A 14475-nucleotide genomic window follows, 5' to 3' on the forward strand; every position below is an offset into this window, starting at 1 on the left:
ACAATACTGCAAGATGGCAAGAAAATCCAGACCACAGAACTCAAACTAGCAAACCCTCACTCAAAGCTGCCAAGATTCCTTCTCATCTCTGAAGATGAATCTCACTGCAATTTACCTGGAGATCTGGACACATGACATAAAAAGGACAGATCAGAAGAAGTGGGATTATTTAGAGAAGACTGAGTAGATTTGATAGCAGGCTTCAAATACAAAAAAGTTACTATAAAGAAGATGGTGACAATTGTTCTGAATGTCTACACCGTACAGAGAGTAAAGATCTTAAATTACAGCAAGGGAGATTTAGACTAGATATTAAAAACACGTTTTAATGATGAGGGTAGTTAAGAATTGAACAGATTACCTAGGAAGGTCATGGAATCACCATCATTGGAAGTTAAGTGTAGGTTAGACAAATATTTGTCTGAGATGGTTTAGACAAGGAAGACCCCTCCCTTGAGCAGGGTGCTGGACTAGATGATCCTTCAGTCTTATTTCTCCCGTGATTCTATGATTTAGGTCACATCCTAGAAGTAAAAGCCTTAATATTTAATCTCTCTCAGAACTGTAGCTTTTCATTTACTTAATAAACACATTCAACACTATCAAACCTGAACAGTTCTGAAATTGATAAAATCTTTATTGAGGAGAAACCGAATTCTCTAGAAAACTTACTTTTTAAACAGACATTCTTATTTCATTTGTTTTCTTCCACTGTAACCAAATAAGACAATATTACCATCGGTACATTATGTTTCAGGAGAGTCAGTGGGACATGAAGTGGAAGTGCTACACAAACTTTTCTGGTACTACTAGTAAATACAGTTAATTATTCTGTGACTTAAGTTTACAAAATTATTTACAGTAAACTCCAGTTAATTCACCACTCCAAGGGGAATGCAAATAATAGTGACTCTTCCAATAAACAGGAGTTGATAATATGGGAAAGATGGAAAACTGGTAATTATCCCATATATCAATTAACTATGGTTTACTGAACTTGATAGCTATAATGCCAAATTAATTTTAGTTGGGAATGCAAAACGACAGTATTGTTACCAGAAATAATTAATTAACAAAGCTTAAAGTTGACACGTTTATTTGTCAAGGGCAATAAATAAATGGATATACACAAGTATGGGAAAAATCCCTTCACTAACACATTGCTTTTTAAACAACATTCTCGTTTGGTGCCTTTGTTGCTCCAATATAATACAAGGTTGATATCTTCCATTCAGTGTAAAGGAAAGCAGATCTATTAAGCTTATGTTCATCCTAATATTAATATAAATTTATTTAAAAGAAATGGTTCATTTCAGCAAAAGAAATGAAGTCAACTGTTTGACACAGATTGTTATTTTAGCTGTGTACATCTAGGTATTAATAACCAAGTATAGTTCCATCTATAATTGCCAAGAAATTTCTGTATCTGAGATTTAATGTCCAACAAAGACCTTCTTTAACCATTCATCACTTCAGTATAATAAAAAGAATGTAGTAACAAAGTGTAACAAAAGGATAGAAAGAAAAAGCTGAGGAAAAAAGTAATCCAGACTGTCCATACAGTTATTGTAATAAATAATCCTACTTTATATCAGTCTACTTTTTTTATTTTAGTATGTAACAGATTTGTGTGATGACTGGTTCTGATCAGGATGGCAATGCTGTTTGAAAAAAAACCTTTAAAGCAGTTCTTTACCCATAAATCTATGTTTCAAAATCAAGACTTTTTAAAAATTGCACCCGACAGACATCTTACATCCAAAAATAGGAATGTCATGTTCCAGCTGGCTGCTTTAAGCGGTTCCAGACTCAATTATGCAAATGCACTTACCCAGACTTAGTGTGCGAATCAGGACTTTTCCAGCACAAGCAGCCCTTTTCAAAGTATCTACAAATTGCTAAATATAAAGTTTATCAAAAGGATCAGCAATAAAGTAATTATTACTGACTTCCCCTATTGAAATGGAGGAGGATTTGTGGTTCCCTCATAATAAAATTCAGCAAATATTTTGTTTCTGTATCCTATAAATTCTACAAGATGCAATGTATTTATTTGGTTCCCATAAATTAGAAAATCTGGTTATTTCTACAGACATTTCCCAAAACTTTAGATTAGTGATTTAAAAAAACAAAGTGATACTACACCTGTGAGACTTTCCAAACAATCCTAGAGAGCAATTTAACCTCTCTCTGACCCTGCAAAAGTGTGCTTTTTACAGATACATGATTTAAAAAAAAAAGGTATTTGTGTACAGTACACCTGCTTAAATGTACAAGTGAACATGTTAATATCATCTTAAGGTTCAAGGTACTTCTGGAAAAAGGCAGATATTAAGTTAGTTATTTTAATTCTGCATTTCTACATAGGAGAAGGATTATTATAGACTTTTAGTTTCCTTCCACATATCACCTACCACATGAAGAGGTCAATAAATAAGAACAATTTCTCTGGTCCAGTTTACCTATAAGAGAAAATTCTAAAGAAAAGAAACTATAAAATCATTTGTTCAACCCTGATAAGTTCTGAGTTACAATACCCAGTTTTTAACTGCGAGAGAAGTAATAATAAAGATTTATCTTGCTTATCAATAGATGCTCCGGTTTTCTGCAACACGCAATTTTCAGTAAGACGTTTGACAAACCACTAATAGGGCAAAAGTAAAGCTGGCTGGATGGTGCAATGACAGCACTAACCAGTGTAATCCTGGGAAAAAGAATGCACGTGGGACACCAGAACCTGAACACGAGGAATATGGGCATGTTGAAGAGGCAGTGTGCTGGGAAGCTCATTGGGCTCTAGTGCCATTAATACCCAGTCTAAGTTATATTTCATACCATGAAAAGAACCATGATTCTGTTGTACTGATGTAAAGACTTCAGGAAGAAATCTGACACAAAACATATTACTTCCTTTCTGTCGAGTAAAAGATGAAATAGCTTACTAACTGATATTATGAATAATGCATGTCACTATGACACAAAACTTGCTGTGATGTGTGTTCAGCTACAAGGTGCAATATTCTCATGACTGACTCAAAGCACAGCCGCATCCGATTGTGGTTTGGAATTTCATCTCGACGAGCGTGCACTAGGACTTTGACAAAAGTCTGTACGATTGTAACAAAGTGGTCACCCATCCTCTCCTTAAGCAGGAACAAAATCCATGGGGATAATCAGGCACAGGCGGCATGTAACGGGTTTATCTTCCTTGTTCTTATTTATGACAACGTGCACTTGGCTCCAGGCAACAATCCATCTCCTGTTACAAAATGACACAACTGTTCTTTTCTTTTTCTTTCTCCTTCTCTTTCTCCTTCTCCTTCTCCCGAGGTTCTTTTCGTTTGCGTTCACTGCTCCCAGATTGTCTTCCGCTTGCTGGAGAAGCTGCTCCTTGTACCTGCTACAAGAACGATAGTTTAAATTCACAAATATTGCAAAGAATAACCTTCCCCCCTGCCAAAAAACAAAAGGGATAAACTTAAATTTGTTGCTCTGGTGAAAGGATGAGAAGAGAAACAGCCATCAAAAGCAGGCATTAAACCTGTATTTTGTGCTGTTTTAAGCCTAATTATTTCCCTTACCAAACCGCCCAAGGAAAAAAAAATTCTATTGCCATCTACTTTTAATATGACATTTTGATGGAAAATGACAAAAAGAATGGATTTATGTAATTTTATGCAAAAGTACAAATTCCCATAAGTCCCATATTTGGATATTTAGAAATTATGCAGAGGCATGGTGGATACCTAAGTTGGCTAAAAATAGAATAAAATCTGCGGTGTGAAAAGCCCAACACTAAGTACTTAAAGCAGCTATCATAAATTACCTCAAAATTATTTATGCTAAAATAATGAAGACAGGACAGAATATTTTTGCATCTTGGCTCCTTAATCAAACAAGAATAGCTTCAAACTAGGGTCAGTGGGGCATGGAGACAAAAGCCCTTTGATAAAAGAGTAAAATGACTGAGGGACAAAGGCCAAGAGCAGGAAAACAATACAGAGTTTTCAGAAAAGGAATCAAGGCTGTAAAAAGGAATTACGCACAGCAACCCAAGATGTTTACATACTAATACAAGAAAAGTGGAAAATAAATCAGGAAGAATTAGAAATCATAGTACACACACAAAATGATGACATTACTGGCATAACAGACAAGTGGTATGGTTCACATGATTGGAACATTTTCCTAGATGGATAGATCTTGTTCTGGAAGGGCAGGCATGAGATAAAGGAGGCAGTATTGCCTTGTTCTGAGCTACAAAATGAACTGGGCAGTAGATTTGTTCAAAACTTCTGGGTTACAGTAAAAGGGGAAATCAGGAAAGGCATCTAATGCAGTCACCAGATGCAATTCTTCCATTCTACTGAGTACTGGTGAAGCCTCCCCTGTGTTATGGTGCCCAGTTTTGGAAAGTAATAAAAATGATTAGAGATCAAAAAGACACAGTACAGATAACAGATTGGAAGAACTGGGGATCCTTAGTCTGGAGAAGAAAAGACTCATAACAGTCTTCAAATATAACACCTACTTTTATGAAAAGGATGATTATGGATTATTTTATGTCCAAATGGGACAGGGCAAAAAAAAGAAACTTTCTTAAACTACAAGGGAAATTCATGTTAGACCATAGGAAGAACTCTCTAACTATAGGAGTGGTTAAACAAAGTATACCAACTAGAGATGTTGTAAAGTCTTCATTCCTGAAGGTTAAGTTTTTGGCTGAGATGGTTTAAGCCCGTTTGAAACAGGATAATCTAAAATTTGAGTAGGTGGGGTGAAGGGGGAAGACTATATCACATTTTGAGGTATCTTATTCTAAACCCATTTTATGATTCTATAAAATGTGTTTTTCTTTAGCATTTTTTTTTCTTTCAAACTAAAAGACCTTCAGTGAATTTTGAACATTCTGTCATCTGTCAATCCTACAAGCTAATGAATTGTTTTGAGGTAGGGGTATAGGTTGTAGCCGTGTTGGTCTAAGGACATAGGCAGACAAGGTTCTTTGGGTGAATCTGATATCTTTTATTAGGCCAACTTAAAAAAATTGTTCTCCAACTATAAGCAAGCTTTCAGGTTCAAAAACCCTTCGTCAGGCTAAGGAAGTTTCAGCAGTTGATGTGAAGAGCACATGCCAACTGCTGAAAGAACCTTGTCTGCCTCTTGTTTTGAGCTAGACTTTTTTCACTTGTTAATGAATCATTGACACAGAGGAAAACTATCTGCATTTACTGCATCTAGGAAAGTAACTCATACTGGAAAATAAACATAAATAAGAGGACTTACTGGGCTAAATAGCGACTGGATCAACAAGGTTCAGAGGTATGCAGCTACAGATTTTTTTTTTGGTCATGTTAGTTTAAGATATAATATACAAAGTAGGGCAGTCAAATTATTTAAAAAAAAAATCAACTGCGATTAGTTGTGCAATTAAAAAAGTTAATCTCAATTAATTGCTAATTTAATAGCACAGCTAAAAATTCAAAATTATGCAAAATTATGCAGGTACTTTCTATGCTTGGGTGTGGGGGGGGGGAGGGGAGGTGAATTTGTGAAGGTTTGGAGATCTGTGGGTGTGGATTTTGGAGCCCAGGGAGGGGGTACCCCTGCATGCCGTGGCAGGATGCCCAATCTTAGCAGGGTCTCTGCAGAGCTGTTCCAGATCTGGGATGGGCCCTCTGCCCAAGCATGGCCCCAGCAGTGGTGGGCTCACCCTGCCCTTGTCCCAGCAGCAGTGGTTGCAAGCAGCCTTGGCTGAGGGAAGCTGCTCTGGCCCCAGCCCCAGCCCTGGCCTGAACTTCCCCATTTACTTGCTCAGCAGATCCCAGGCTGTCCCGATCTGCCCCAGGCCCGAGGATGCCAGGCAACCCCACTGTGGCACAGCACTGCCTTTCTCAAACCTCCAGCACTGCCAGCTTGGCTGCTCAGGGCCCTGGATGGGGACTGTGGGTGGGTGTGCCCCCCACTTCTTGCTGCAGCTTCCTGAAGCCCACACAGAGCCACCACAGCAGGGCTGCCTGGCACCCTCAGGCCCCACGGCTCAGGCTTACAGCAGGTCAGGACCACATGGGAGCTCTGGCATGGGCCACAGCCTGCAGGTCCCCATGCATCCCTAGTCTGGGCCCCCAGGAATGGCAGCATCAGTGGCCTCATGCCCTGCACCTCCACAGAAGCAGCTGCTGCCAGGAGGTGGGATTCCTGTGGAGCCACCTCCCACAGCCCCCAGCCCATGCCAGGCTGTGCTGCACTGCATACTCGGCCCCAGCCCAGCACCAAAAGAGCCCAAGTCAGGTAGAGCTGCTGCTCCTTGTGCCACCTGGGCTCCCACCGGGACCTGGCAGGTTTGGTTGCTCCATGCAGGTCCTGGCAGGAGCCTGGGAGGCACAGGGAGGAGAGCAGGGGCTTTGTCTGGCAATGGGTGCGGCTCAGGCTCCGTTGGCATGGGGCTGGGCATGTGGCACAGCATGGGCCAGGGGCTCTGCGGGAATCCCACCCCCACCTGCTGGCAGCTGCTACCTTGGTGGGGGCACAGGGCGCTGCAGGCCCGGAGGTGGCTCATGCCGGAGCTCCCAGGCGGTCCTGACTTGCCCCGAGTCTGAGCCATGGGGCCCGAGGGTGCCAGGCATTCCTGCCGTGGCTTAGCGCTGCCTTCCCTGAATCCCCAGTGCTGCCAGCCTGGCTGCTCAGGGCCCTGGATGGGGGTTGTGGGTGGGTGCAACCCCCCGCTCGCCACTTTCTGCTACAGTCATCCAAAGCCCATGCCCAGGCTGCCCTACAGTTTGTCTGCAATGCCACTGCTGCCTCGCTGGGCACCCTGGAAGCAGTGGTGATGGTAGTGGGGCAGGGCAGCGACTCCAAAACCACGTGCGGAATTCGTTCTTGCATTAATCGTGCACGTTAACGGCGATTAATTGACAGTCCTAATACAAAGTCATATGCACCTGAAAACAGGCTTAAGTGACCCTCTGAGACATGCAAGATTTTATTCAGCAATATTTCCAGTCATGACTTCAGAGTGGAAAAAGAGGTTAAAGTTCATTCTGCTATATTTACCAACACTAATAAAGACCTAAAAGCTCCTTAGTAGAAAAACACAGAACATGGCTCTCAGATTTCATTATAAGATTGCCTTATCATCTCAAAAATATTTCTTGATGAGCTTTTTATTCTTCCTCAGTATATCAATGAAAACCACATGCTACTACTTTCTTCTAAATACAGCTTCCTATAACCCAAATTATCCTAGTGTCCCCATTTAAAAGTCTTGTAAAATAATTATTTAAAAGCCTAGCCATTAGTGGCATGGATTAATTTATTTACTTGACAAACTGGGATTAACATGCGAATTCTCATATTTATAATGATTTTATCTGAAGTTTGTTATGCAAGCATCACTTGCTGTACAGGGTTCAAAGGGTACAGTTCTAATCCTCAAAGCGAACTTACAAAACACCTTTTGTAGATGAGTCTATGACAGGGGTGGGCAAAATATGGCCCACGGGCTGGATCTGGCCCACAAGGCCATTCTGTCCAGTCCACGGGGCCCCTAAAAATTTAGAAAACTCATATTTCTCTGCCCTTGGTTCCTGTCAAAAATGCCTGTACCGCGGGGCTATACCGCAGGGCTGGGGGACACTGGGAGTGAGTGGGTGGGGAGCCAGTGGGAGCACAAGGCTCACACCGGTGTCCCAGGGCCAGTGCCGGTGGGGCCCAGAGCAGGGTGGCAGGAGCGCAGGGTCCCAGCTGGCAGGGGCTCTATGGAGCCAGGCCAGCTCCCCACTCTCCCTGCTGGTGCAGCCCAGCCTGGCTCCACAGACCCCTGCCAGCCTGTACCCGCTTTGGGCCCCACCAGTGCTGGCCCTGGGACATGGAACTAATGTCCCAATGTCTTGGGATCAAAGACATTAAGACACTGGTCCCAAGATGGTGACCGGGGGCGGGGCACCTGTCAAGGGGCGGGACTACCCATGTGGCCCTCAACAGCCTGCCAAAACTGGGTAAGCGGCCCTCCGCCCAAAATAATTGCCCACCCCTGGCCTACAAACTGCACTTCACAAATCTACTGGATACAAAATGTCATGGACTCAATATAGACATTGGTTTTATGACACATTACGACCTGCCTGACATATGATTCACCAAGTACTTGCCTGACCTTACCTTTTACACTTTTCTTCCCCCCACTTCTTTCCTACCCTTTTGTCTTCCTAATTTTCAACCATTTACTTTTTCACAGACTGCCTTTTTTCTACCTTGGAGAACTCAACTACAGTACAGTCTCCCTTATCTTTGGCATTATTTCCTCCTTGTTTCCTTCCTCCCCCACCCCTTCCCTACCCTTTGTTCTTCCTAATTTCCATTTACATTCTCACTGATATTTTGTCACACTTTTAGCTTCTTTCATTCTTTGGAGAACAGCAGAAACTCCGTATGCCTGAAGAAGTGTGCTTGTGCCCAAAAGCTTGCAAAGAACTTTTTTCAACTACTCAGTTGGACTAATAAAAGATATTAGAGGTGCACCAATATATTGGTCAAATATTAGATTGGCACGAATATAAAGAAAATTGACTATATCAGAAATTGGCCTGTTGTGACCGATAATTTGGCCGATAAATGCCCAGGCGTGAGTGCAGCCACGGCATAGCACATAGTGGGTGGGGAGCACAGCCTGGCAGCTTGGAGAGCTTTGTGCAGCTGGTAAGTCTGTTGTGGTGGAAGGGGAGGGAAGGGGGAGGTCCATGCTCCTTGCAGTGAGGGAGGGAGTGGGACTGGGGTAGGTGCTGCCCAGCCGGGGCGGGGCACGGGATGGAGCCATGGCTCATCCAGGGAGCATGGGAAGGTGTGGGGCAGCTACTACCGCTGCATGCACCCCGCCCCCCCCACAATGCCCTCCCAGGGAAGGCATGGGCCCCTGGATCTGGGCGAGGCAGTGTGGTGGCATTGCCACAGTGAGGCTGGGCTGAGCCATGCTGCGTTTGGGGTGGATGGCAGTGGCACTGCAAGGGGACTACTGGGGGGGGCTACAGCAAAATTTGGGGTGGCTGCAGCCCCTTCCCCCCCATAGCCCCCTCCCAGTGCTGCCACCACCTGTCCCAAGCACACTGTGGCCCAGTCCCCACCGCTGGGAAGAGCCCAGCATGGCCCCCAGCCCCAGCCCACAGCTACAGCCCACCCCACCCAGATTCAGTGGTACATGCCCCACTGCCCCCAGTGTCCTCCTGGGGTGCAAAGAGTGGTGGGAGCTGCTCCTCCTCCCTCCCCGTGCCCCCTGGATGGCTGTGTCCTGTGCCTGGGCGCTGCCCAGGTGGGTATTCCAGCCCCACTCCCTCCCTCTGTGGGGGGCATTCAACTACTCCCCCCATGCCCCTTCTCTCCCTGCTTTATCACAACAGATTTACCAGCAGCACGCAGCTGTATCAAAAATCAGATCGGTATCGGCCAATATGCCTCCTTAAAAATCAGCTGTCTGTGTCGGTCCCCAAAATCTCCATCAGTGCACCCCTAAAAATATCACATCTACCCAAAGAATCTTGCCTGCCTAGATCAGACTGGAGCAATTTCAGAACAATGTTAGTATAGATGTTTTCCACAGAACAGTCATATAACATGCAATGAAAAGAAACTGATATGCATAATCAGATTCTCTTTCATGCTAATAGAAATTTAGTATGGGTGAACTAAGACAGCAGTAAAAAGTCTTAATGAAATTGCACAAAATAAATTAAGCTAGTATTTGTATTTTGTAACCATGGAGTATATATGCTCACCTGGACCTGAGCTGCAGCTGCAGCTGCTTGTTCTTGTTCCTGATAGTACTGAGAGGCTCGCCTATCCTCCTCTTCCTGAAGTTTCTTGGCTAGCTCAAGATCACTGATTCCTTCAGGGATCTCTTCCCAATTGATTTCTTGGCTCTGCTGCTCTTGTTGTAAAGACAATGCCATCAGATAGTCCTAAGAAATGAACTCACCATTAGTCAATACTCTTCTGCTGTATATGAAAGTCATAAGTCACTGAAGCAAGACCATTATGCTTGCTGGATGGTTTCTTAGGTTGCAAAGCCACTGGAAAGAGCTCACTAAACTTTGAATCAGGAGCAAATCAACAAACAAGTTCTGCTAGGAATATGTACAGTTCCTTTAAGATTTCTGAATATTGTTGTACAGCAAGACATAGTTAGCCATGTTAATTTGAAGTCAAGCAGTTGGCAAGATTAATTTCACCTTGTAGACTAACTAAATTTATACAAATTACACACACACACACACGGAGGAAATATATACATCTCTCTCTCTCTCTCTACAAATTATACACACACACCTCTTCTAGTACACTTTTCTTCCCATGCCTTAACTCACCCAACAAAACCCATAAACCTGTTACAATATATGCACCCGCGGACCTGTGCTTCCATGCAAAATGCCCGCCAGCCTCCCTACCCTGAACACAGTCCCACAGTCCACACCCCTGTTATTGGGTTCCAAGTCTCAGTTCATCTGTTATCACTGTCGCTCCAACTGGAAAATCAGCTCCTGCTGTCACTGCTGCTGTCCTCCTTGCTACCTCCAGATCCAGTTGTCTCATCGCCCTCTTTACTGTTATTGTCCATTTCCCCACTGGGGGGGTGCTTGGAAGAAACTATGCCAAGTGTCTTTGCCAGGTGGATTTGACTGCGTCCTCACCATCCTCTGTTACTGATTTCTGGTAGTAGAACTGGAATTCACTCAGAGCCATCTTAACACAGTCTACCACCTCTAGGTTTGCGTGTCTATACATCAGGAGGTTTTTATACTTCCACAGGGCACTTCTGACACAGGACATGAACTGATCGAAACAGGCCACTGGGCTCCCCTGGCGTTTGGTCAGGTGCCCACACAGTGCCACCTTTCTCGACAACTGTTCAACCCATCACCACTTCGTGGAGCTGCTTTACCTTTCTCCACACTTCCTTGGCGTACATGCAGAGCCATAGAAGGTGATTGATAGTCTCTGTGGCTTCCTGACAGGTTGCCCGTGGACAGTTGGGTCGTTCTGGCTGCCCCGCTCTAGGTCTCCTAGCCCTCGCTGCGGGAGCTCAGTGGGTTACCAGCCAGTTCAGAACTCTGATCTTTACACAGGTCCTTGTGGAAGATGCGTTCCCGCGCAGCTTGACAAGCATCACCCGGGAGCAGGTCCACGGGCAACATGGTATCTTTGGTTCTCACTACCTCCTACATCTTCTTGTGATTAATCACAGATGCAGGGCCTGCGTTCTGTAGACCGTACATGCTGCAAAGCTTGTTTCGGGTCTCATGGAACCAGGGTAGGTCCACGAGCCATGGTTGTCCGTTTGTCAGCACGAACACAAGCCAGTCATGATATTAGTCCAAAACCAAAAGACTCATGGTTTGCCCTACAGTTCACTGGGGTGGGCCTCAGCAGAGTCAATGGCATTTCAAGCCATGGTGACCCCACAGTTCACCACTGCTCAGTATGTGTATGTACTCCAGATATCCCTATGTGCTAATTAGCTTCACATTCATGACTGGTGTTCTTGTCACGAGTCCTGGGATAGTCCAAAAATGTATATGCAGGTGAGGTGCAGGGCAACCTAGTCTGGCTCCACCTCATGGAGGGCAGGGCCACACTAATCATATGAGACATGCTGAGAGAGGGGGACAACAGAGGGACTTGGGGTGAACTGTTTGGGGCCCTGTTTGGTGAGGTTTGTTAGGCATTTAAGGCTGGTGAAGAAACAGAAATAATTGGAATTGGGGAAAAAAGAGGCACAGCTCAGCTGTGAGTGAAGAGGTCAAAATGTATGCAATGTAGTGGCTCAGCATGACTTGAAAAAGAGTTGGCGCTGAGGGGGACTGACTGCACTGGGCATTATCATATATCTTATTCTGATGGGCTGTATTGACCTATTATCTCCATGATCAAAATGAAGTACCACTAATATATATATGTATCATTTGAACACAATGTTTTATTGATATATTTTACAATTTTAAAGCAATTTGGAAGCCTATCAGTGCATCAATCATTATAATAAAATACATTTGATAATACTTATAAATTTTGGTGTTTGATTTCTGTTTTTTTCTCATGGAAAATCAGAGCTTCCCCTGCTCAATTCTCTCACCAGGATGCAGGTCCAGCTGTGGCTGCCCCTCCCCCCCTGCTGTTTTGTGGCACTGAGCAGCCCTGATACTGCTGGTGCCCTGCCCCTGAACATGCTGGTACCCTGCCCCTTACTCCCAAGCCACAGCTCCCCCCTCAACTTTCAACCCCCAGCCCCTCCAATGTGTGAGGAAGGGAGTGGGTGGGTGGGTGGTGAAGGTGGAGGGGGCACAGGTGACATGGCAGAGGAGGCGGGGGGGGCCAAGGCGATGCAGCGGGGGAGGCACATGCCCCCCAAGATTTCTGCTCCCACAGCATGACAGGTGGTTGCAGCCCACTGGACCAGCTCTGGGCAGGAGCCATTTGTCTGGCCCAGCAGGGGGCCTGGTGCTGAAGGGAGCACCATGCCAAATGGTATGTGCAGCCATGGCAGTGGCAGCAGCACAAAGTTGTGCCCCTGTTGCTGCTGGGCAGGCAGGGGGCACCTCAGCTTGGTGGTCATGGCGTTGCAGCATTCCCTCCTGTACCAGGTCCTGCCTGCTGGGCCATGGAGGTGGCTCCTCCAGAGCTGGTCCATCCCCACTGCAGCCCTGTGCCCTACTGTGGATGCAGAAATCTCTGGGGACATGTGGCCCCCCCCACCTGTGCCCCCTCCCCTCCACTATGTGGCCTGTGCCCCTTTCCCCCATCCCTTGCCCCTACACAGGGCACCCCCTGTCTGATTGCTTCCTGCAGCCCCTTGCAGGCTGAAACTTTGACAGCCTACAAGGGGAAACCATGGTTTCCTGCAGTTTTTTCCTTTAAAGGGGGGAAATCCATGTTTTTCTGCAGCAAATGGAAAACCTGGATCCCTGATGATGACCCATGCTTTTAAGATACTAAATGGGATTTTCAAGTCACTCAGGATCTAGATTACTGAGTTTCAACTGCTCCAGCTGAAATTAATTGTAATGCTTCCTTTGACATCATTGGTACACCAGTCTCTCTTTAGCTATTTAAGTCACAAACAACTGGAAATACACAATAGATTTACCTGATCTATTTGATCTTGCTGCCCTCTGTATACAGTTTCTGGGTCTGATGGAGGCCGAAGGTGAAATTCAGAATCACAGAAATTCCCATCACCATCTACGTTGTGTAAACTTTCCCAAACAACTTTTTCTTCTGTAAGAAACCCCTGGTCTGTCACCAGCAGGTAAAGCTGACCCTGTATGGAAGGACAATCAAGATAAAAATCTTTAAAACCAATAAAAATGGAGATTTACAGTCCAAATCATTGACTTGTCATTCCAGCTAACTTTTTTTTTTTTTGCATCCAGTAAACCAATTGATAATTTCAAATTTATGCCCAAGTTTTAGACATGAAACTCAGTTATATTTCTATTATCATCATACACTATTTTCATAACCACTATTTTGGTTATCAAAGCATGCTGGCAACATGAATCAATATAAAGAAGCCATTACAACAAAATAAAAAGTCTGTATGTTAATTGGAGTTTCCATTCCCTTTTAAAAATGAATGTAAAACATGATGATGATGCATCTCTTATGATGTGTCTCAACAACACTTTAGGAATAGGTTTTGAGAAGTGTGGCTTCTGTCAACTACTGACAATATTAAGAATGATCAAAACACAGTAAAAACGCATGGCAGAGCTTGTGAACACAGGCAATTTTTCAAATACTATTTCTACAATGCTACATGAACACATTTAAAAAGGATGCATGCCTCAGTTGCCCTGACTAACATGTCTTCTTCCTAACAGGAAGAAGGAGGGAAGAAGGGGTTAAGAGACAGTGAAACCAGAAGACACATCCATCTACAAGGATCTGAACAGCCTTGTTGACTTTTTAACAATCTGGGATTGGAGGTCACACCCAAACCAGGGAAGCTGAGGGAGATAAAGCATCACAATGAACCTGAAGAATTGCTGCAGTACAAAAAGAAAAAAAAACCCACAAATTGCCTCTTTCTGTTGCTGCTCTTTCTATCTGCTGTGATCTTTCTTTCTGGCTTGCTACCTTTCTTCTGATATCAGGTAGTGCAATGCCAGCCCATAAGTACAGGCTATCCTTTGGTGTTGGCTGTAGACATCCTGTTATTTCACGACAGCTGTCATATAGAATTGGGTCTATTTTTCTTGGCATGAACTGATTGTTCCCATACTGGATATGCGTACTCAGCAGTGGAGTAACACAAGGTAATAGCAGTGATTTGTAATGTAGTTGGGTTCACTCCCCACTTTGAGATGACCAACTTTCAAAGTATGCTGTTGTGGGCATGGACTTTCCCTTTAGTCTTCTTTACATGCGCTTTGAAGGTTTGTGGTCAGTCCAATGTAACCCCAGGTATGCAGGGTTCAGGTGATTAGT

General features: G+C 44.3%; 1 protein-coding gene across 3 annotated transcripts in view; it reads right to left on the bottom strand.

The window, feature by feature from the left end:
- Positions 1 to 611: 611 nt before the first annotated feature.
- MINDY2 (MINDY lysine 48 deubiquitinase 2) overlaps positions 612 to 14475 on the bottom strand; it is a 64063-nt gene continuing 50199 nt past the window's right edge. For 2 of the 3 annotated variants that reach the window (XM_059714831.1, XM_019477845.2), the window contains exons 7-9: positions 13133 to 13306; positions 9768 to 9950; positions 612 to 3400 (exon numbers count right to left, since the gene is read on the bottom strand). In XM_059714831.1, coding sequence (XP_059570814.1) covers positions 3263 to 3400; positions 9768 to 9950; positions 13133 to 13306 — 495 coding nt within the window. In that variant the 3' untranslated portion in view covers positions 612 to 3262. The remainder of the gene's footprint in view (positions 3401 to 9767; positions 9951 to 13132; positions 13307 to 14475) is intronic. The other variant, XM_019477844.2, reaches the window with a different exon arrangement.

The sequence above is a fragment of the Alligator mississippiensis genome, chromosome 11 (assembly GCF_030867095.1).
Source record: "Alligator mississippiensis isolate rAllMis1 chromosome 11, rAllMis1, whole genome shotgun sequence".
Classification (NCBI taxonomy): domain Eukaryota; kingdom Metazoa; phylum Chordata; order Crocodylia; family Alligatoridae; genus Alligator; species Alligator mississippiensis.